The sequence below is a fragment of the Pezoporus wallicus genome, unplaced genomic scaffold, assembly GCF_028554395.1.
Source record: "Pezoporus wallicus isolate ANWC-B61680 ecotype Strahan unplaced genomic scaffold, APGP_CSIRO_Pwel_v1 scaffold_2584, whole genome shotgun sequence".
Taxonomy (NCBI): domain Eukaryota; kingdom Metazoa; phylum Chordata; class Aves; order Psittaciformes; family Psittacidae; genus Pezoporus; species Pezoporus wallicus.
In genome coordinates, this window is record NW_026642851.1 from 11,736,819 (window position 1) to 11,758,780 (window position 21,962).

General features: G+C 39.3%; 1 protein-coding gene across 21 annotated transcripts in view; it reads left to right on the plus strand.

Moving 5' to 3' along the window:
* Nucleotides 1-8,648: 8,648 nt before the first annotated feature.
* Nucleotides 8,649-21,962, plus strand: part of SVIL (supervillin) — a 114,818-nt gene continuing 101,504 nt past the window's right edge. For 8 of the 21 annotated variants that reach the window (XM_057432832.1, XM_057432833.1, XM_057432836.1 and 5 more), the window contains exon 1: nucleotides 12,918-13,017. In XM_057432832.1, the coding sequence (XP_057288815.1) occupies nucleotides 12,954-13,017 (64 nt within the window). In that variant the 5' untranslated portion in view covers nucleotides 12,918-12,953. Of the gene's footprint in view, nucleotides 8,742-12,897; nucleotides 13,018-15,676; nucleotides 16,239-21,962 lie in introns of those variants that run through there. The other 13 variants (XM_057432844.1, XM_057432845.1, XM_057432848.1 and 10 more) reach the window with 10 other exon arrangements.

A 21,962-nucleotide genomic window follows, 5' to 3' on the forward strand; every position in this document is an offset into this window, starting at 1 on the left:
GCTGTATCTTTACTTAGGAATGCTTTAAGAATAGGCTGGGCTTCCCTTTCTTAAGAGATCAGAAAAGAGATTCAGCCTCTGGGGACACCTTAACTCTAAGGAATCTCCTGAAGACCATCTTTTGCCTTTTCTTTTTTTATGGGTAGGTGTTGACTTATTGAGATAAAGCAGCATGGGTACTTCTGATACAGCAATTTGCACTTATTCAGGTAAATCTGCTGTGTGATGTCCCACACCCAAATACAGAAGGAATCACAGATGCAGCAGTAAATGGTGACCTTGTTGAGTATGCAGACTTTTAGAAGGGAAAGCTCCTTCTGTGGCTGTTTCCTGGAGGTTCTTGCAAAACAAAGGCTTATCCTGGATTTTCCTGCCTCAACATGGATCCCTCTTTAAGCTTTATTTTACTTCAGTAACTCCTTGACTCAAAATCCCTGAAGAATTTATAAATTTGGGTGATGGGAGCCACAGACTTGTCCAGAACGGTTATTCTGTGGAAAAAATTCCCTTCCTTAGGCACATAATCTGAAAAATTGCTGTAGTGAGTTAACATGAATCTCGGTGCTAACACTGAGTTACTCATCCTCACCAGACCCTGTGAAACTGGGGAGTTCATCCTTGAATGATGGTTTGGGAGCTGGATTATGGGATCTGGATTATGGGGGCTGGGTCTAGCTACCATGTGGTCACCCACATGTACCAGATTCCCCCTCAGCCCATGTTCATCTGTGTTTAATGTGTAAGGAAGCAATTGAATAATTTTTATATTTCTGGTCTGAAATGAGTCAGTGCAGGGTCAACCATGTTGTGGAGCAGGGAAGGGATTGACTCACACTGCTAGGGAGAGGAGTGGGAATCTGACAGCTAGCAGCTGGCTGAGATTGCCATGGAGCCACCGAGCAATCACGGTGACTTCTCCAAGGTCATACAAGATTCTGTCAGCAAGAAATTGAAACCATCTCTCTGTGTTATAGGGTGCTGACCACAGGTCTGTCATGTGCAATCACTAGTGGGTAGTGGCTTTAGATTTATTCTACTTGAATTTGTTGTTAGCTTTCAAATGCTTATGTGTGAATTAATAGATGCTTTCTTGTATATGCCAAAATCCAAGTATACTGAGCTGGTCATAACTGTAGATCTTCAAGTATAAACTGGCTGCATTCCATGATGATTACATAGTTCAGGTAACTTTCCCTTAGAAATGTGATTTTTGGATAGACAGTGATCTATTGACTACAGCACATTTATGTTTAAGGGCTACTGCCTTTTAATAAAGATAGCTTGGGAATTGGTGTCTGAAACAAATCCTTATGCGGTTTTATATTGCTAACTCAGTTAAAAAATAAGTCAGTATACAGTTGTCTGATAACTCTCACAATCTGCAGCATGATAGTATCAATAGCCTACTACAAACTTTAGAATGGAGTATTTCACTAATCCTAGACACATATTTCTTAGGGGATACAGCATTTCGAGCTATATGTTCCTTATCATTAAGATGGTGCTGAATGTAAGGGTCTGAGGGCAGAGCCTAGGTTATGTACTCTGCCATCAGTTTCTATGCCTTTTTTTTTTTTTTTTTTGATTCATTTGGAAAGGAATAAAGTATCTTTGAAGAGTTCAGAGCTCTGTGTTGGTGATGAAGCTGTCTGCTTTGCTCCTGTGTTTTTACAGTTTCTTTAGAAAACGGGCTGTCCAAAAAAAATTCTGAACATGATTATGTGTAACATATGTGCACTTTCTTTCACTATAGTTAATTCATGTTGAAGGGCTTTATCCTAGCTTTGGCAAATTTTCTTAAGCTACCATTTGACTTAACTTCTGTGCAATCTTTTTTCTTTTTTTTTCTTTTTTTTCTTGAAACCAAAGAAACCTTGTTGCACATAAAAAAATAGAACAAAAAAAAAAAGGCACTATTGGAGAAATCTATCTCCAGCAATGTAATGTATTGTCTGATGTTCTTCTAGGAACAAATGCATCATGCGGATTTTCATGTAGGAGGACTTTTAGGCTTTTAATGGTTGGGTGTTAGCCACAAGGTTCATGTGACATGACAAATGTGGAACATCTGTGTACTGATGCACATCACTGTTCTAAAAGTCATTTCCACTGCTACATGCACTAAATTAAATACAAGAATTTAGGAAAAAAATAGTTGGAAGGACACATTCTGTGAAATACAATGGGAAGGATCTGTTGTGCAAGCCCTCAGACCTCAGTCACGCACTTCACATTCTGATGTGCTCTGTGCATTAACTATTGCTCCCTTTGGACTGGGAGAGTGTTATTGACAAACTATTTTCTGGATAGAAATTATGGTTTAGCATAAGGGATTTCTCAATATAGTTCCTTGTCTGAAGAATATATGTGCTGCATGTGAGGTAAGTGGTTGGCTGAGTTGGCATACTTGAATTGGAAATGAAGTGTGGCTGAGTGGCTTTGACTAGGATCTGTCATATTAAAACATGAATCTTATTTGTAAGTCTGCCTGAAATGACCTTACATAGCGACTGATATCTTTGTAAATCCTGCGTGCTACTGGTTTGACTCCATGCTATAACTGGAGTAAGAATTTTTGGCTATAAGATGACTGTGATGTGTTAAGGAAAATCAATTCTTATAGGTAAGATTTGAATTTAGCATTCTGGAGCAGTAGCTAGGAATCCCATTTCATCTAGATCTCTTACTAAATAGCATGAAGGGTACTGTACTTTATTATGACTCGTATACTTGATGCTATTACCATGGTCTGACTAGAGAGGCCTCCAGGTTTAGATTGCAGGATATAGTACATTCAGAAAGCTGACTTCAGGTTGTAAGTCACATCTTATGTTGGGGTGGAATTCATTGCTGGGGTGGCAAGAAGCTCACTGCTGTGCAGAAGGCAAGTGCGGTAGATAATAATAATTGTCTTCCTAATGACTTGCATGTATTTCAGATGTGGTCTGAAGCTTCAGATGTTTAGGTTTAAACACATCATTAAATAGTGTCTTTTTTTTTTAAGGAATGCAAAGCTATTCTTTCAGATGTTGTTATTACAGACAAGGATTTACTGAATTCTGGATCTTACAGATAGAAACCAGTCTTAAAAACTCAGTCCTTTCTAGGTTATCTTCACAGGCTCAAATCTGGGAGGGCAAATGTAGAGGACCTCCTTTAGTTGATCTGAACTTAGTTTCAAACAGCTCTCTGAAATGATTTCTGAATACTTCCTTAATATGTTGAAGTTATGATGACTGTTTTCATGCTGCACTTAACTCTTTTTGAATTTAGTATTTTTGAAGCTTTTAATACCTCTTCAAAAAAGATTAAAATTTATAAGAGCTTCTACTCTAGAGTGCATGCAAAAGCTCTTGTTCCAAGATAGCCACATATGCCTCCACTTTAGAGACATTGGAAAGCTTGGAGACTTTGAAAATGTCACTTCGCTTGGAAATAGCTTCTGAATGATGCCTTGCTTTTAAAGGAGGCAAAAGAAATGGGTTGAAGTAAGGGGAACATCTCTGGGATTTGTTGTCCAGAGTCAGGTGCTTAGGGCTGGACAGAAGTATACAAGCCATAAATAATTTGGGCATCCATTTTAATTGTCATGTTCAGCAATACTGTCTTAGAATTTGCTGTGCTTTCATTAAGTAGTTTTTATCATAAGACTACAGTTAGCTCATAACAAAATACAGATTCTTTAAAGTTGGGATGGAAAATGTTTTTGTTTGGGTTTTATGTTGATAGTTTTGAAATTATTTTAATTTTCTACTTCTTATTTTTTGTTTTTCCTTTTCCAAAGCTGTTGGTCCAAACAAAGCAGCTACTTTCCCACCCAGACCCCCATCTGCCTGAGCTCTCTAAGAGGCCATGCTGCACCCCCTCAGCTGACTCTGGGAGTCCTGTATCTTTAGTGAGCGAGGACCCATGAGGATTTTTATATCACATTTCCATCAGACTTCTTGTCTTGAGTAATGGCTACAGTAAGTACATCTGAGCCAGCAGCACCGTCCACATGCCCTCTGAAAGTCTGATACAGAATCATACAGCTCATCTAATTGTGATCTACCTGGTACAGGACTTGCTCAAGCTGAGTGTTTGTTTGAAATTATTTTTAATTGAGCTTTGAAGATTTGTAGTTAGGAAACATTTTTGTACAGCCAGAATGTTTAGGTATGAAATAAAACTGTTGTTCAAAGTAGTTAAATGCAGCTTTGTTGGAAATAATGTAAACACAGCAGTGCCTTTGCATCCTTAGAGCAATTTAAGTTATGTAGCTTCTTTTACCCATGCTCTAGTTTTGTTAAACAATTGAAAGTAATTCAGTGAGACCTGGTTTATTCAGTCTGGTTTATTGCATGAAAGTCTCCTTCAGAGTGCTGGGAAAACAATACAAAAATTTTCCTAAGGCTTTGAGGAGACTGCTGATGTCTTGAGTTTTTATTACACTAGAGGTCAGTGTATGATGGGAGCTTCTGCGAGGTGGCATAGAGTTTCTTGCAGAATCCTATTTCATCGGATTTGAAACCAGATTCTAAGAGAAACTGTAGCCTACTACTGTGGAAAAAACTTCACATTAACATGTCTTATGACTGTCTTGGATAAAGGTTTTTTTTAAGGTTCCTGCTTTTAATTCTACTTGCTAAAGGAGTATTTGGCAAGTATCAATAGCAGCACTTTAGTGTGGTAAGCATGAATATGCACAGTCCAACATGCACCTCAGACATTCATCTTGCTTTGCAATAGCATGATTTTTTGAATCAGATGTATTTCTATATGCTGTGCTATTTGTAGGAGTTATCCTTAACTTGTGCACTGTGCTTCTTAAGGGTATGGTGGAAGAATTGCACATGCACCTATTATAATTAGTGTAGATGTCAAGTTCCTGGCGTACTGAGCTGGTAACTTTCAGATGAGTGGCTTCACTTTAGAGTGCTGAGGGAAGCATATTCAGGCATGATTCTATGTCCTGCTGACTGGAGCAGACTGCATCACAAATGACAATATAAGTAAGATGGTGGAATAGGGAAAAATAACTGCAGGGTGGATTTGAGTTTTGGCTGTGTTCTCTAAGAGAACTAGCTACAAACAAACATGTCTGTATCCTGTTATTCTTGTGTAGGGCCCTTCTGAAATTCCTCAGAAAACAAGAAAAATGAGAACACGGGATGCCAAGATTTTACAGGCTAGCACCAATATAGAGGGTAAGTGCAGGCACAGAGCTGAATTTAGGTGTTCTTAAGAGATCTTCTGAGTGTTTGAGAGTCCTGGACTGATGAAAATCTTTGTGGTTTTTTTTGTTTTGTTTTTTTTTGGTGGGGTGGAAGGGGAAAAGGACACAATAAAAGCATAACCAACAGTCTGAAAATGTCCTTTGCACTTGGCTGCTGCCCAGTATGTTTTGTTACATGCCTCTGGAGCATTAAGACATGATACCTCAGCTGAGATAGTGTGAAGGAGGTATTAGAGTCTGGTTTAATTGAACTCTCTGTAATGATACATGGCTTCACAGAAAAGTTGTTGCATTCCTCTGCCTCTTTCCCAGATTTTTCCAAGTTATTTTTTTTTATCCTCTGTAAGAAATGAAGAGGTACTAAGGCTTTGCAGAGTGGGGCCTTGTCAAAACATCTCCAGTTTTTGTGGTGTAATGCTTTATTGTGTTGGGTTTGACAAGCATGAGAAGATGATGGCTTTGTAGAACTGATGTGATAAAAATCATTAAGCAACAATAAAACATCCTAAAAATTTCTTTTCTTTTCCTGTCCTTTTGACATTGGAGGGACACAACCTTAATTTATTTCAGTGAAACTCTTTAAGATAAGCCTCGTAGTTCTGGATCTCTTATGTGCAGAACAGACTTTAAAGAAGAGAAGCTTTTGTAGCTGTCCCCTACCCAGCCTAGTGAATAACCTGATGGGTCAGTGCTGAGTCTTGCAGAGCAGCTATATTTCTGTCTGCTGTGCACATTGTCTTTACTGTTCTTTACTGGTTCAGGTGTAACAGCTGTCAGGTGTTAAATTAGTCCAAATATTGATGTTATCTGCATCCAGAAGAATCTTTTTCTTGAAAAACTGCAAGCTTGATTATTCCCTTGGATCTAAAATGATGGATCTTTGTGAATAAGCAGAAGGGATTGCTCAGTGGCCCCCCTTTCTAGTTTGTAATAACAAGTATCCAAACGATATTCTGATGTCTGTCTTTCCTTCATAATGTATTGACAGATTCCAGGATCTATCTATTGTGCAATAAGCCAGAGTACATAAAAAAATAAAGAATTAATATTTGAAGTGTCTTTTCCTGCTTTTGTTCTAAACTCTCAAAATGTAGGAATTATATGGTTCAAGTGGCTTGCCAGCCACCTCTCAGATGAGCCGGAGAGAGAGTGAAAAATATTGCAGCCAAGGTCAGTCTTTAGAAGGTTGGAATTCAATTGCCAGCTCTTGAATTTTGATTTCAATCTCAAATGTTCCCTCGTGGGTGATCTGTAGTTCTTAGAACTTGGGTTTGTCTCATTGTGTGTTCTTGCCAAAACTTCACGTAAGACTTCTGACAGTAACAAGGATGCATGGAATACACTGACATATGCAAATATAAAAAGAGAACCCCAACAATTCTGAGAGGATAGTTCAACTCACACCAGATATTCAAGGTTTCTTTGAAAGGGTAGATTTTGACAGGCTTCAAAGCTGCAGGGCCTTCAAAACTGCAGCACCATGGTCCTCAATCTCTTGTTCCAAGCACAAATGTGGCATTTTCAGAATGAGAAGAACTAATGAAATATGCTAGTGGGATAGTGGCAATGTGCACCAGGTTTAATGCATGCTCTGCATTATAAGTGTCACCTCTTCCCACCCCACAGCGGCTTTCAGGAAGCCTGTGAAGTAGTTGACCAAAACTGTAGCTGGATTTCAAATCCTTCCTTCCTTTTCTGTCTTTTTAAATGTCGATACATAAAGAGGAAAAGCCAGGAACAGTAATGGAGCAGCCCTACAGTTAAGTAGTAAGACGGAAATCGGAAACTGAGCATTATGTGATGGTGAAGAAACTGGTTTATTTTACTTTCAACTACCCCTTGGCAACCATCTTTTTTTTTTCTTCAAGTTTCCTACAGGTGGAAAAGTGAGTCCCTGCTCATTTACCCCTCCTAAGTGCAGGAATGCTCATTTGAGGAGATTGAAAGTCGGGAATGGGAAAACAACAGCATGTGGTTTACCATATTCTGGGAACTTTAGGCTAGTTTCCTGCCTGAAATACAAAGATAAATGTGGATAGACCTTAAAAACTCTCTTAGTTAAAATGTGTGAACAGATACATATCATTAGGAAGAAGACTGAATTGCTGCCTTAGCTGTTCCGATGGACTCTAAGGTAGTCTATGTTTGGAGGTTTGTTCGTCTTCTAAAATCAGAGTTTTTCCCAGCTCTGGCAGAATTCCTATCTTTTTTGCCTTTTCAATGGATTACATTTGTTTTGACCTCTTCTCTAGATGTCGTTATTAGTGTCTGACATGTTCAACAGCTGCAGTGGAAGCAAAGCACTGACCTGACTTCTCTTAACAGTTGTTGCTATGGTCACACAGGATATCATGACTTTATTTCATGTCTCTTAGTAGATAAAAAAAGAAAGTTTAACAAAACAGCTGTGGAAGTGAAAGAAGTATATATGGCACCTAAAACTATTTGCAGGTAAGCTGAACCTCAGCCTGCAACAGTAAAAATGTTGGTTTAGCTACCAGCTGTATTACAGGAGGGAGACAATAATCAATTTAACAGGAAAGACTGTTTCATGGAGTTCAGGTCTGCTCTGGAGAGCTTGTCACTGCTCTGTAGAAAGAAACAACTGCATTGGTGGAACCAGTCAAGTCTGGAGTAGCTCATGATTGTGAGTATTAAGGAGTTCAGGGGCTTGGCATCTTCAAGGACAATGTGGTGCTGGGATGATTCAGTTGAAACAATCCCAGTTCAATACTACATCAGTATGAATCTCCACATGGGCTAAATCACCATGTGGGAAAGCAATTAGTGTTACAGGGAGAGCCAGAGATGTTTTACATTTGTCAGAGAAGAAAATAAAAGCAGCTGTGATTCAAGGTGTGGGGATCAAAAATCAGGCAACATGGCAGGTGTCGCCCACAACACTGAACTCATTTGAAAAGGGTATGTGCTCCCCACTGGGAGAGATCTCAGGTCTGTCTCCTGATTGCTGTGGTTCTAGGAAGAGAGCTGGCTCTTCCAGTTGCACCCACTGATGTTTAAAGTTTTTGAGGGTAATAGTCTTTTGGTAGATGTTGCCTTCAATGCTGCTTGACCTTACCGAAAGGTGTAATAGAGACTACTTTCTGCGAGGTGGTTAAGGGAAAGCTTGGCATTTCTGGGGAAATTGGTGGTTCAAGGATATGTCTCATGTGAAAGGCTCAGCCTAGTAAATGCAGGGTCAAGTTGCTTGGGGCTCCTGGCAAACTTGCAAGACCTCTCTTTCCTCGTAAATACGTGCTGCATGAATAGTTGGGCTTTGAAAAGTGCTGTTGCTTGTGGTGATCTTGTCTATATGAATGGACAAGGTTGCAAGATACTTGAAACTGCTTCATTCTCTGTAGTCAGTCAGGTCGTCCCCTTTGTGCATTTGTAGTTCTTACCCATGCTTTTTTTGTGTTTATTTCTTGTAGGAGTAGTTGCCTTTTGAACTGTGAGCCAATTGCGGATTTGGTTGTGGTGATGCAGACCTACCTAGAGGGTCAGGCCTGGATGGCTGAGATTTAAGGTGAGGCCATGCTGAGAAATGGAAGCAGAGGTGAACCAAGAACTATGGGGTGTTGTTTTTCTTTTTTTTCTCCTGGAACTGTTTGTATCAAGCATTTAAAGAATAATCTGCATATGCCTCCCAGTACATACACAGCAGTAAGAAAATGCGCTAAGAGAGCTGATGTTAGGCAGTTTCTTTCTTGGGGGTATGATAGGTACCACTTCAGTTGTTTTGCTCCAAAATTATATGGGAACTGTTTTTGTTGCAGCTTGCTGTAGCTTATGAAGGCACAGTGTAATGAGTAAAAGTTTGAACAAAAGCTTATTCTGCTTAACATCTTATTAAAAAAAAAAAAAAAAGAGAGACTGGGGACAGTGCTCACTTTTATATATGATCAAGAGCTTGAAAAGTTGGAAGGACTTTCAGTTGAAAAGCAAGACCTAACCTTGATTCCTGAAGATTTGGATTTGGTTTCCATGGAAAAAAATTGACCGAATATTGACAATTCTGAATTAAAGCAGTTGCATAAAGTATCCTCCAAAAATGTCTGGAGCAAGCATATTCAGATCACAGTTATTAGCTGTATGCTTTCTGTGTGGTGAACAAATTTAATGAAGGTGTGTGGAAATAGCCTGTTCTTGCAAGAATAAAGCATACACTGAAAACAGTCCTTGAATTTAGGTTTTTAAGGGTAATATGTACTCAAATAACTTCTTCCAACAAAGACTCACGTAAGTCAAGCCTCCAGAGAATTCCTTGCTGAACTTGCTTCTTAGTATGTACCATCGTAAATTGGTTGTAACCTTCCAAAGATAATGCTGTTAGACCATGTGAATGGGTATTCTCACTGTATTTAAAAAATCACCCATAAATCAGCAACTAAAATCCATAAGGATTATTTTAGTAGGCAACTTAAACAGCCAGAGATTGTTAACAATACATAATTTACAGGCTTATCATGACTAAGATAAGACAAAGCATGGCTTAAGAAGGTCTGATAACTAAACCACAGGATATAATCTTCAGATAAATGTATTTAAGTTTTTCCACAGCATCTTGAACACTGTGCAGTATTTACTATACTTATAACTGGCTTGTAGTATAGATTCAGTAACGTATTACATGGACTATCAGACTGTAAAAGGATGGAAGAAAATTGGTGATTTCTGGAGGTCATGACCTAGCTTCCTGCTTTGTTGCTGGAGTTGCATCTGGGTAAGATTGTCCAGTTGACTTAAGAGGCTGGGAAATGTGCAGGACATGATGAGTCACTTATAGTCTCTTTTAATGTCATTCCAGTAGTCACAGTTTATGAACAGGTATTTTGGGCTTTTTTTCCCCTTAATTTACAGTGCATTGGCTTTGCTAGCAGCATACCATTTATCATGTACTACCTGTATTGTAGATATAAGGCAGCAAAGCTGAGACTTCATGTGCAAGTTCATGTGCTGTCTTGCTGGACAGTTTAACAGCCCTGCATACATACGAAGAAACATGCAAAACCAGTAAACTCATTTCTGCTGTCCAGGATGGAACGGAAACCCTGGGGATGCCCAGTTTTTATAAATCCCCTGTCACTGTCCTTCAGGTTAATGTCACATGTTGAACACCTGTGCTGTGTTCCCTCTAACCTCACTGGAAACTTCATCCTTTCCCTTCTGGGGATAAAGGCAAACCCATTTATTTCTTGTTCATTTTCTCAGATGGCAATAAGACTGTTCTCCCCTACTATGTTTTCAATGCAACTATTTTTCCAAATACTTTGTAAGCTGAATTGTTGATGCATACAGTGTTTTCAAAAATTATGCTATGCAGTACCTCACAGTATCTCTTGCTGTTCCAGAATTTTTTGGGTGTTTTTTCCCGTTTTGAGAACAGTTTGCTTGAACTTTTGTGCTTTCCTGCTACAGAACACTAGTACTAGACTTACTGCCAAAGTTAAGCTTACAGGGAGTGAGGGAGTGTCATCCTAACAAAAGTGGTTTGCTGTTCTACAGCATATGGTAATGCTTTTGTTAAAACGTGTTTCGCATAGTACCTGTTGTGCCTGGTGTTCTTTGGCAGTGTTTCTCATTCTCAGTTTGCCTGAGGGTGGAAGTGTTAATGCTGGATTAGCCTGGTGTCTTGTAGAGAGTCAAGGTCCTCAGTTGTGCTTAACAGTGTACCAGTTCTTCACCTGCTACCTTGTTGGTAGAGACTGGTCTTTTGCTATTTTTGTTCATACAGTTCCTTTCAGGCTTTGGGATTGCACCACTTGAGCACATGCTCAAACCTTGGATTTGTTTGTTTGATTGTTTAGACATTGTGGATTTTTAGTAAAGATGTTGCCAGGTGAAGAACATGGGATGGAGAGAGAACAAAAATATCTTCCTTATTGCTGCATCTCTCTTCAAATGAATAATTATTGGTAAGGAAGGAAGCTATGCCCAGTGTCACTCCCAGAAATTTAACATGGTATCTCTGCACATGTCCTGGGCTGTTGCCAAATGTCCATAGCTATTTATTATGGTCAACAAAACAGCATCCTGACTATTTGGGAGCTGTAAACTTTGGATGAAACCACTAATCCATTCAGTCTGACATCTGTTCTGACACTATGCTTCTTTCTGTAGTAAGGCTTTTGAGGAGCAGCCTGTCCACCTGGGTAATTTCTTCCTAATTTCCATTCAGTGACAGTGTTTCTAGGATCTGAATTACTTTTGCCTCTTTCCAAAGCTTTGGTTGCACTGTCCTACTGAAAATGTCAGAAATTATCCTTTTAAGGAATATTTTGTTTCCATGAAGCTGTAATGACTCGAGTATTGGTGTGAAGCCATGCAAAGCAAGAGAAGGTCAAGAAATCTGAGAAGCATACTCAGTTATATTGCTTTTGCTAATTTCTTTGAATTGCAGATTCTAACTTCGTTAGTGGCTTTACAAACCTTGGTGTTCAAGAGTAGCAACTGATACCTTTTCTAAAAACAGGGAGGGAGGAGATGGTGTACTGTGTTTATTTCAACAATCAGAAGCAACACTTCCAAAATATACTTGTGGTTGTATAGCAGAGTTATGAACCTTAAGTTATCTAGCAGTGACTAATATGTTGAGACAGTAGCCTAATATGTCCATGCTTTATTTAGAAAAGGTAGTACTTATTGGAGACAAGGAACAACACTAGTGTTTCATTCACTGTGTTTGCTGAATCCCTAAGTACAGATATCTAAGGCTGTCAGCAGTTCACGATGCAAGATACAGAAGTTTGCCTCTCGGGGTCTGACTGCAAGTTCTGAAGGATTTTGCAGTAGAGAAAGAAACAAACTCCTTTTCCCCCTCCACCTTCTCTCCTTCCAAATGCACTTTCTAGCCTGTCCTATGGTTTGATCAAAGTTAGCAAAGGGTTGTGGTATCTCTTGATCAGATATTTTTCACTTACATTGTGGTAAATTCTTCTAACGCTATTATCTCACTGGAGTGGTGTTTCACAAATAGATTGTGACCGCTTTCTAAATTCTTCAGGCAGAGCCTAGATTATACCAGTTGTTACATTTAGAGAACCCTACAGGTTAAGAAAAAATGACTACTTCCTCACAGCAGAGTTTAACCCATAGAGTCTATGTGTGTGTCTCCTGTTCCGCCTACTTCAAAATAAAATAGAAGAGCTTATCTTCCCTCGCAAACTGGGAGATCCTCAGTTTGAGGGTTTATACAGTTTGCATTGAAGATAAACTGGGTTGGAGGGCGTAGGCTTTAACACAAAATACATGGCTTTATTCCTTTAGACAGTGCAGCCAAATGGGATTACTGAAGTCTGTGGGACTGTACTCCCTGACTTGCCACCCTCTCATCAAGCATAGGGAGTTGCTTGGCCTGTGGCAAGAATACCAACTGTAATATGCATCTGATAGTAAAAGAATTAAGAGTTTGTTCTCTCAGAAAGACAAGAAGTGTTTGTGTTGGTTTTTTGTTTAGGGCTTTGTTTTTTGGTGTTTTTTGTTTTTGTTTTTGTTTTTTTTTGGTGGGTTTCTTTTGTTTGTTTGTTTTTATGATAAATAAAAAATCCCCTATGGGTCATTCTGGGCTCTCACAGAAACTTGAATATGCTAAATGAGCATGGCTCCCTAGCTGAGCCAATAGGGATGGCCAGATCCAGGCAACACTTTTATCCCACAAGAGGGAGGAGGGGTGAATGAGCTAGAAGATATAAGCTGAAACAAAGCCATGCTGTCCTTCTGAGTCATTCGCATACACTGGATGGGTAAGGCTTCCTGCTTCCTGGGGCGCAGAAGTGGGGTCATGATTCTAACAATGGATGCTGGTAAGTCACTTTTTATTAAATTTGTTTGTCTGGGTTTTTTGTTTTTCTTTTGTTTTGTTTTGTTTTTTTTTTTTTTGTTGTTGTTGTTGTTGGTTTTTTTTTTTTCCTGGGAAGTCTCTCCTTCTCCTTCCCAGCTGGAAAGAGATAATTCTTAAACTGGGAAGCTGAATTGTTAAATAAATGCAGGCTTAATCCAGACTTCTCAAGCTGTGTGCACTTTACTGTGTGTTACACAGTGTTACTTCTTGACTGTTACTTATTGAATTATATACCCTCTCTTGCAATGCAAGACAGAAGTACATAAATCATCATCATCTTCCAAGTTGTGGAAAATTATCAAAAGTGTGTCTGTTAATTTGTACTCTGTCTTTATGGGGACAGAACCTGTGGCATGATGTCTCACTCTCTTTGATAAGAGGTAATAGTCTCTGGAAGATATATGCTAAATCATATGCTTGCTGTAAAGAGCTGGTGGTGATCTAATGAATTCGCTTCCTCTATGTTTACAGAAATTTTGTACTGAGGAGTAAGAGGGAGAAATTGTTGCATTTCCATGGTAATTTTGCTTTGTGTGTTTATAGCCAAAAAAGTCGATGTAAAAAGAGCACACACAGGATTTTAATTTTTCTTTTTTTTTTTTCAAGTTAGGTGCAAAAGTGAAAACTTTAACATAGTTTCCTGTGTGATAGGGAGAGTGGTTTCTATAAAAGAAACAAGCAATCCCAGTCCTGCCTCTTGAGAGGGGGTGTGTTTCCATGTCATAACTCGCATCCTTCAAATTCCAGAGTAATAAAAGACCTTGGATTTTAAATGGTTATGGATAGGACATAAAGCACCAGTGGTTGTGCTCTGGCAGCATGCTCACGGCTGCTCTCTCTCTTACCAGTTGCAAGCATGCCTGCTGCATTTTTAAGAGCGCTGTTGAACTTTTGTCAGTAGTTGGTTCAGCTACTTTTTTTCACCACAGTGCAGAAGCATAATGTGACAAGTTCTACAAGCTGAGTTCAAAGTGATAAACTTATTGAGGCAGATCTTGCTGGTCTGTTTTGTCTACTTGTCACATGCTCAGTTTACTCCATGCTAATGGAAAGCTCACTGTCTCCTGTTGGGCATTTGCTAGGGCCTAAAGGGAAAACTCTCTGTGCCTTCTTCCAGTTGTTTGATTTTTCTGAGACTTCCAGAAGGTGACCCAGCTGTGATCTTCATGCTTGGTTTAGAGGAGATAGCAAACCACTTCATTTAACCCACCCACACTTAACTGAAGTTGCTTTGTCATCATCTGTGTAGGCAAGATTTTGTATTCAGGTTACGTTACCTGCTTCGCAAATCAGTTAAAACCCAGGCCCTTTAACTGACATGATAAACTTTAAGACAAGCTCAGAGAGGCATAGAGTGGCATATGGCTGATAATTTTCCATGGCGTAGAAGATGATGATGATTTATGTACTTTGCCCCTTTCAGGAGGCATATTTCAGGTACTTAAAGCAGTTTGAATACCCAGAATTAGCAATCCCCTTCTGCCCTGGCTTGTGAAAGTATAACTGATGCCTCAATGGAGGATGTCCTGGCAGTGTTCAGGATTTATGTGCTTGTGGGAGCTACAGACCCAGGCTTTGCTCATGAGATACTTCTTCCCCTTTGAAGGCCAGAATTCCTGTACTGCACTGAAGTAATTGAACTGTTTGTTTTGGAAAGACTGAGGAAATGTTAATAACATATGGTTAAAAAAGTATCTTTTATTTGCATATACTTACGTACTTGCATTGTGCGCTGTTTCTTTGTGCTGTGAGGTGAATCATAAAGAAGTGACCCTGCTCACCTGTGTTTCACCGGATTCAAACCTGTATTTGATTCTAGAATGGTGTCACTGCACTAGTTTCTCAGAAATTACAGTGCTCTAGTAGTCCTAGTAATTTTCAGAGTTAACACTGACTTCTAAGGTTAGTAAACACATCTTTTGGAAGCTCCCAGCTCCTTAAGAATTCTTAAATTACAGTTCTCTGGTTCTTTATGGGAAAATGGTTCTAACTACCTGAAAGGAAACATTGTAATTCAAGGATTTATAACAGTGAGTTCTAGTACTTCTCAAGTATATTTAAGTTACAGAAAAAATATGCAGGCAATCCAATGCTTTATGACTTAGTCTGGGGCACAGATAGTGCTCCATGAAGTGTATCTGCTTGGTTTCAGCTGCCTTTTAAAGCTGAGCTTGCTATTCTTGGAACTGTTTGCTTATTTCAGATTTTATGTTTGCGTTACAAGTCAGGGCTAATTAATTATTTATTTAAACGGGCATCATGTTCTTAAGTTGTTTTTTAACAGAATAAAGCTTGTTGTGTTCCTTAGGATAAGTGTAAGAATACTTGGGCTTGTGTTTCAGATTTTCATTAAATGCATTTTATTCTGCTGCATTTGTCATTGCAGCTTTTAACTTCTTGCAGGAGCAGGACTAAAAAAGTTTCGGACTGGGGGGGAGTGGAAAGGAGAGCTGCAAGATAAAGTTGAGAGTATAATTGGATTTGAAGCTGCTACAGGCTGGGACTGCTGCAACAGCTGATTTGATCCTTCTGAGTTTCAAGAGCTATTTATGGTAGATTAGCTGTATCAAAGCTCTACTGTTCCAACCATAAAAGGCTGGTCCTATGTGAAGTTGCCACACTGCATTTGGCTTACTCTTCCAAGGTTGGAGAGCCTTATAGCGTTTTGTGGATAAATTCAGTGATGGATGGAAATACTAAAGGCAGATCAAGGAATAACACTGTTGAGGACTTCAGATGGCAGCGAACACTTAAAAGGAGATTTTCACTAATAAATTTTTTGCTCTAGTGTTTGGAATCAGCACTTGGATATAGCTCCAGCATATTTACTGCATTTGGTGAACGCATGCTTTTAGGAAAGCTCTGTTCTAAATTTATCTGACTTATCTGAATCATCTTGACTGCACATATACTTGCCAGCCTTGCATGTTGATATTTGGTAACTTCTGTGAAGTCGCTTTTCTGTTTTCTTAGTGGGTGAGCATTAGGTCCTTCAGAAGGGAATCTTAGCTGAAGTGAGAAGCTTTTCTAAAACAAGAATTATGAAATACCTGACTAAAGAGAGCTTTGGGCATTATCAGTAACTATTTTGAGAAGACTTTGACCCCTTCTTCTGCATCTCTTACTTCTTCCTTTCTTCCCCTGTGTAAAGGCAGACAAGTGGATTTTTTACAGGATTCTGAAGTAAGTAGCACGTCATTTGGAGCTTGCGCGCAGTCACTCGAGCCAGTTGTAAGAACATTTGCGGCTTTGTCAGGTTGAAATGTGAGTGGGTTTATTCCAGCCTGTGCATGCCACTCATTCAGCCTTCCTTGAGGCATTTTGTGGTTTTATTCTTGTGGTTTTGCTTAGAGGATGAGTTCATTCTGCTATGAATGGAAAATCCTGCCACTAGCTGATTTGTGTGTGAGATGTCTGTCTTTCCTTTGTCACTTTTAATAGGTTAACCTAAGCCACAGTAGTACAACCAGTTATAAGAACACTTCTATAAACCCCAAATCCTTCAGCAGTAATTTTCTGTTGAAGAAGTTCTATAAACACATACGAATACTGTTGCATTGGATAACTCTGTATTTTGAGACTTGGAGTGTTTTGAAGAAAACCTCCTCCAACTTTCCACTCTCTTATTTTTAAATATTACCAGGACACCACAGGTGGAAGTTACTTGCACTGTTTTACCTTCCTTTTCTGCAGCAGTTATCAGCTGTTGGGGGGGGGGGGAGGAGTAGGGGAAGCATAAAGAGCAGTAAGAGGAGGTTCCTTGCTTCAAGACCATTCCAGGTGGTGTATCCTAACCATAGCATCTCCAGAAACATAAGAAAAGTATCACTGCCAAGAAAATGAATTTTGTATTTTTGAGTTTCCCTTTCAGGAACTAGCAATTTAAGGCTGTCTTCCATTTCCTTTGTGTTACAGACTTGTATTTCTCTGTCAAATGGACTTAGAATTTTTATTCTGAGTTATATAAACTTGTGTTTAGCCTAGAGAATACCAGAAGACAGAACATGTCCGGAGAATTACTGTATAAAAACTACTGTATCAGTTTACGTATAGGAATATTTTATCAAATAAAAAAAAAATGTATGTGTAATCTTTCCCATGTGGACTTTCTTAGATATACATTTAAATATTTGCCTCTATCTGTGTGTTAGATTTATATTGATGAAGTGGTTTGAAAGCTTTACACAGTCTTAGTACATTTGTTTATACAAAATATGAAGAACATGTAGAATTTGTGGTTTGTTTTTTTTTAAATGCAGCACTGTCATTTTCATTGCTTAGAACGTGTTCACAAGATCAGCTTTTGTCTATGAAGCCTTTAATATAATGATCATAGGTGCAAATTGCACAAGCTTATTTAGTTAAATTGCCATTCTTTGCGTTCATGTGTGTTCCCCAGTGTCTTGGCTGTTATGCATGGCAATTTCGCTACAAAGAGGCAAAAGCTTCTTTGCAGACAGTTTGCAGAAACAGGGTGACTGAGGCTTAAGCACTTTGCAGAGGCATCATGGTTTGCAGTGTATTTCTTGCTGAATGCATAGGCTTCTCTTTCTCCACAGAAAAGCCTCATTTTGGCATAATAGAGGGGAATAGTGAGCTCAAAGGAATCGGTATGCACACTGGTCTTGCATTATTAATTCACTGTTTTTTATACTTTCCCAGCTAGGCACTTTAGAGTTAACAGACACCCTGGAAGGTCGTGATTTTTAATGAGCAAAACATGTCCTAGTTGGAATCTGCTTTAAGCAGATAAGAATGCATTGGGTAACTGGTGATAAAAATGTTTCTGATGTCACTTTCTCACGTGTTGGTGTGTTGAAAGGGAGTCTTTTAGTAGAAAGGGTACAGCAATTACACATTAAGTCTTTGCTGATTTATTTGGATTTAGTTGATGGGATGGTCTCTCTTGGCTGTAGTGATGCCAGTTCTCAGAGTTAAAAAAAAAAAAAAAAGTCTGTAAAGTCAGATTTCAGAGACCCAGATTAAAATAATTCAAATTTCCAGACATGTGTCTCCTTAGGTACACAAAAAAGCATCATGATGAACTTGGACATTAAGCATCATGTATCAAAATTAACTAAGGCAAGATAAGTTTCCAAAACAACTTGGGGCTCCATCAGACCTTTAGGCAGGAAGTGTGTAATTTCCCGACACAATGCAGCCTTTTGATGCCAAAAGCTGCCATGCTGTTACCAGCGGTCTGTTACAAAGGAGCGGCATTCAGGTGTCAGTCGGGAGGGAGACTGGTTGCCAAAATACTCTGAGAAGTTAATAATACTTCCATGCAGTTAATGACTGCCAAATGTGCTCCTCGTGGCTTATACCTGTAAAATTCTTGGCAGTCAGCTAAGGCCTGCAGGATTTCATTCTTGGTCCATCATATCAGCCTTAGATTTAGACAAAATTACTATCTATCCCTTAAAATAAAACAGCGCTGTCTCCTATTAGCTCGCTGTGGAAGGAAGGAGGAGTGTGGATTAGTGTTTCAAAACAGTTGCACCAAATAATTTAGGGAATATGCAGGTTGTATATGCTTCGCATGTGACTTTTCAATCTTGTCCTTGCTGACAGGAAGCTCAGTTAAGACTCAAAGACAGCTAGAATAACTCTTTTAACTCTTAGAAAATACTTGCCCCAACCGTTTATGTTAGAATGAAAAATGGACAGTATTTCAATGTCATTTCCCATGAAGTGTCAACTGGCCTTGAAAACAAGGTGAGAGCCTCAAGGGAACAGCATTTCAGGCAGCACTCCAGTGGTGATTAGGGGTTGATAATGCTGGCCCTGTAGCCAGAAGCTGGGTCTGGGATTTGAGACCTGGCTTTAGTGTCAGTCATTGTAACACCTGCCTGCTTTCAGTTTCCAATAAAAAAAAACTTGCCTGATTTGTTAACACAGGCAACTGGAGCTGAACAGCTTAGGCAGCTGTTGTTCCAGCAGCATTGGATTTGTTCCTCTTTGTTGTGAAGACAAGTAGCAGTTTTTTGCAGTGAGTAAAACTAACCTTGAATGATATATTTCTCATTGTAGTCAAGCCATCCATAGCATATAACTTATTTGAAAGAAATAGACTCAAGGATCAGCACTGGTAATTCTAAAGAGCATTATAAATTCCTGAAGTTGAGGGAAATAAAACTTACTGAATGCCTTAAAAAACCCTAACTAGAGTGAGTTTATACTAAAACTATTTCAAAAAAACCCCATATGCCAACTCCCTGAGTTGTGCTCAGTGAAACCTGTGTGAATTGTACAACTTAACTTTGAAAACATAGCTCAAAAGCCAACCTTTCATTCTGATAGTAAGGGTTCACTTTGCAAGCAGGGAATATTTACATTGATAACTGAAGGTTGTGTTTCAGAATGGGAAACTTCATTTTATAACTGAAATGAATTCAAGTCTTTAAAGACTGCATTACAGATTTAAATACCAAATTCTCAGGTTGAGTTTTTTTGTAGTTTTCTTACTTCTTATTCTTATGAAATTATCAGTGGGAAAACATTAATAGAAAAAACACTATATGAAATAGCACAGAATACATTCTGGTTATAGTGCTCTACATACAAATATTCTGCTTATCAGCACAGATATCTAAAGGTATGCTAGAAATGTAATTGGAACAGATACAATTTCGATATTGTCAAAATGCATTTGTCAGTTTGTATATGCAAGTATTACAGAAACAGCAGTAAACAAATTGCTGTCTTTAGGTATCTCAGAACTCAAAAGAACAGATTTGGTGATCATATGCTTATATGTAGCATACTTATAGAACGGTTAGGGTTGGAAGGGACCTTAAAGATCATCTAGTTCCACCATTCCTGCCCTGGGCAGGGGCACCTTCCACTAAACCAGGTTGCTTCGAGCCCCATCCAACCTGGCCTTGAACACTGCCAGGGATGGGGCATCCACAGTTTCTCTGGGCGACCTGTTCCATATCATGTCAGATAAGAATGCTAAGTGTTCAGCTTAGAGGAACTCTAGTAACTCTAGAGTTGTGAAGCTGTTTTTTATAAAAGCTCCCATACATGCAAATGGTTCTCATTTCTTTTCTGACCAAAGGCTGGAACCCTTTGCTGATCAGTCATTAGATCATGTCACAGCCCTTTCTGTGTAAGGATTCTGTTTAGGCAGGCACTGGAAGAATGATCCATCCTGGCACTTATTCAGAGCCATTAAGGCTTAGATTTTCCAGTGTTAATCATGTTTCTGGCTATTTGGATTATGTATATTTGCTGGCTATAAGGATTTGTAAGGTTAAGTCGAAGGAGAAAGCATAGGATCAACACACCTGGGTCCAACATTTTGCTTGCTGAGCTAATAACGTGTCAGACATTAACTAGGAGGATTTATAGCAATTACTAATTGCAGAAAAAAAAAACATAATATTGTTGATAAGACTTTGTGCTGTTCATAGCTATCCTGCTTTAAACAAGAGAAGTCAAGAGCAGCCTTGCTATTCACTTGTTGTGGGCTGGTGTTTAGGGTTGACCTGAAGTGGGTTCAGGCTTCAGGATGGTGAGTTTCAAACTGGGGTCTCCTCCTTTCTTCTGGAAATACCTAGGCAATTTGAACACTGTTTGGTGAGGCCAGCCACATTCTTTCCTACTGCTGTCAGGAATGATGGCTGTTTTAGACACATAAGCACACCTAGCGGATCATGTTCCTGCAAGTGTTTAAGGCTAGGGATACCAAATTTGTTCTTCTGACTGCTTCAGGCAGCTGATGGTTTGGATTGACATACAGGAATCGTGGAAGTGACAAACCCAGTTTACAATACCAGTTTAGGAATCCCTCCCAGTTGCCCCCCATTCCCAATTTGCTCTTGAACCACTCTTTTCATGTGTGTCAGTTGGCAACATGACCACACAGATAGGGGAACTGTCTCTCTCTGCTCTCTGAGAACCTTTTCCCCTTCTTCTCTGTGGGTTGCCCAGTCTTGCTTACCATGGCTATGCCAGTGTGGGTGCTGATAGAGGGGTTTGAGAGGAGTCGGGGAAGAGCTGCCGTATCCCAGACAAACCCAGAACAATTACAAAGGTTTCTATACTGCCTGTGCTGGGTTGTTTGGACTTCAGTAAAAATAGGTGTAAGTAAAGTTAGGGCATAATTTTGAAGTGCAGCTATGAAAGACTTATGTTTGATATCACAGGAACTTCACAGGTTGATTGAAGCCAACACAGGAGTAGCTAGTTTCTATTAAAACATTAAGTGGATAAGTATTTCTGATTTAAATGTAGGGGCAGTAATTGAGTAGACACAAGTGATTTGCGATTGCCTGTGATGATGCAAGATTGAATGCAGACAATGAAATATCATGACAACGCAAATCAGTGGAAGTTAATTGTCAGAGAAAAAAGTGACTCTATGCACATTCCTGTCAGCAAACACTTAAGATAAATCAAGGTCTATTAGGCTTAGTTGCCCTGGCTTGTCTTCCTGGTGTCTCAAGTATCCTTCTACAGCAAGACACTTGCTCCCTCTGTGAGACTGCAGAGAAACAGAGAGAGAGAGAGAGGAGAGAAAGAAGGAGCTGGGAGGCATCAAGGATTAGGGAGCAGGCATTAGGATGAAAACCTAGAGCTGTTTTCAGGGAGAACCAAGGGAAGCACTTAAGAGAAGAGCTTTCTCATGCTTTTGTTTTTACTGTCTTGATTGGATAAATGGGCTAGTTTAAACAGGATCTTTGGGTCACCTCTCTGCTGGGAACACACAGGGCTGATATGCTGGGATAATAGTCTAAGATTTAATCTGAATATTGCATCATAGGATTACACCCTAGGAGGCATAAATGGCTTGTTCTCAACATGACTTCATTTACATCGTGTACTCTGACAATGCCTCACTAGTTATCTCAAGATATTTTGCTCATTCATATCTTTGATTCAGTGGCTGTGAAATGCAACCTG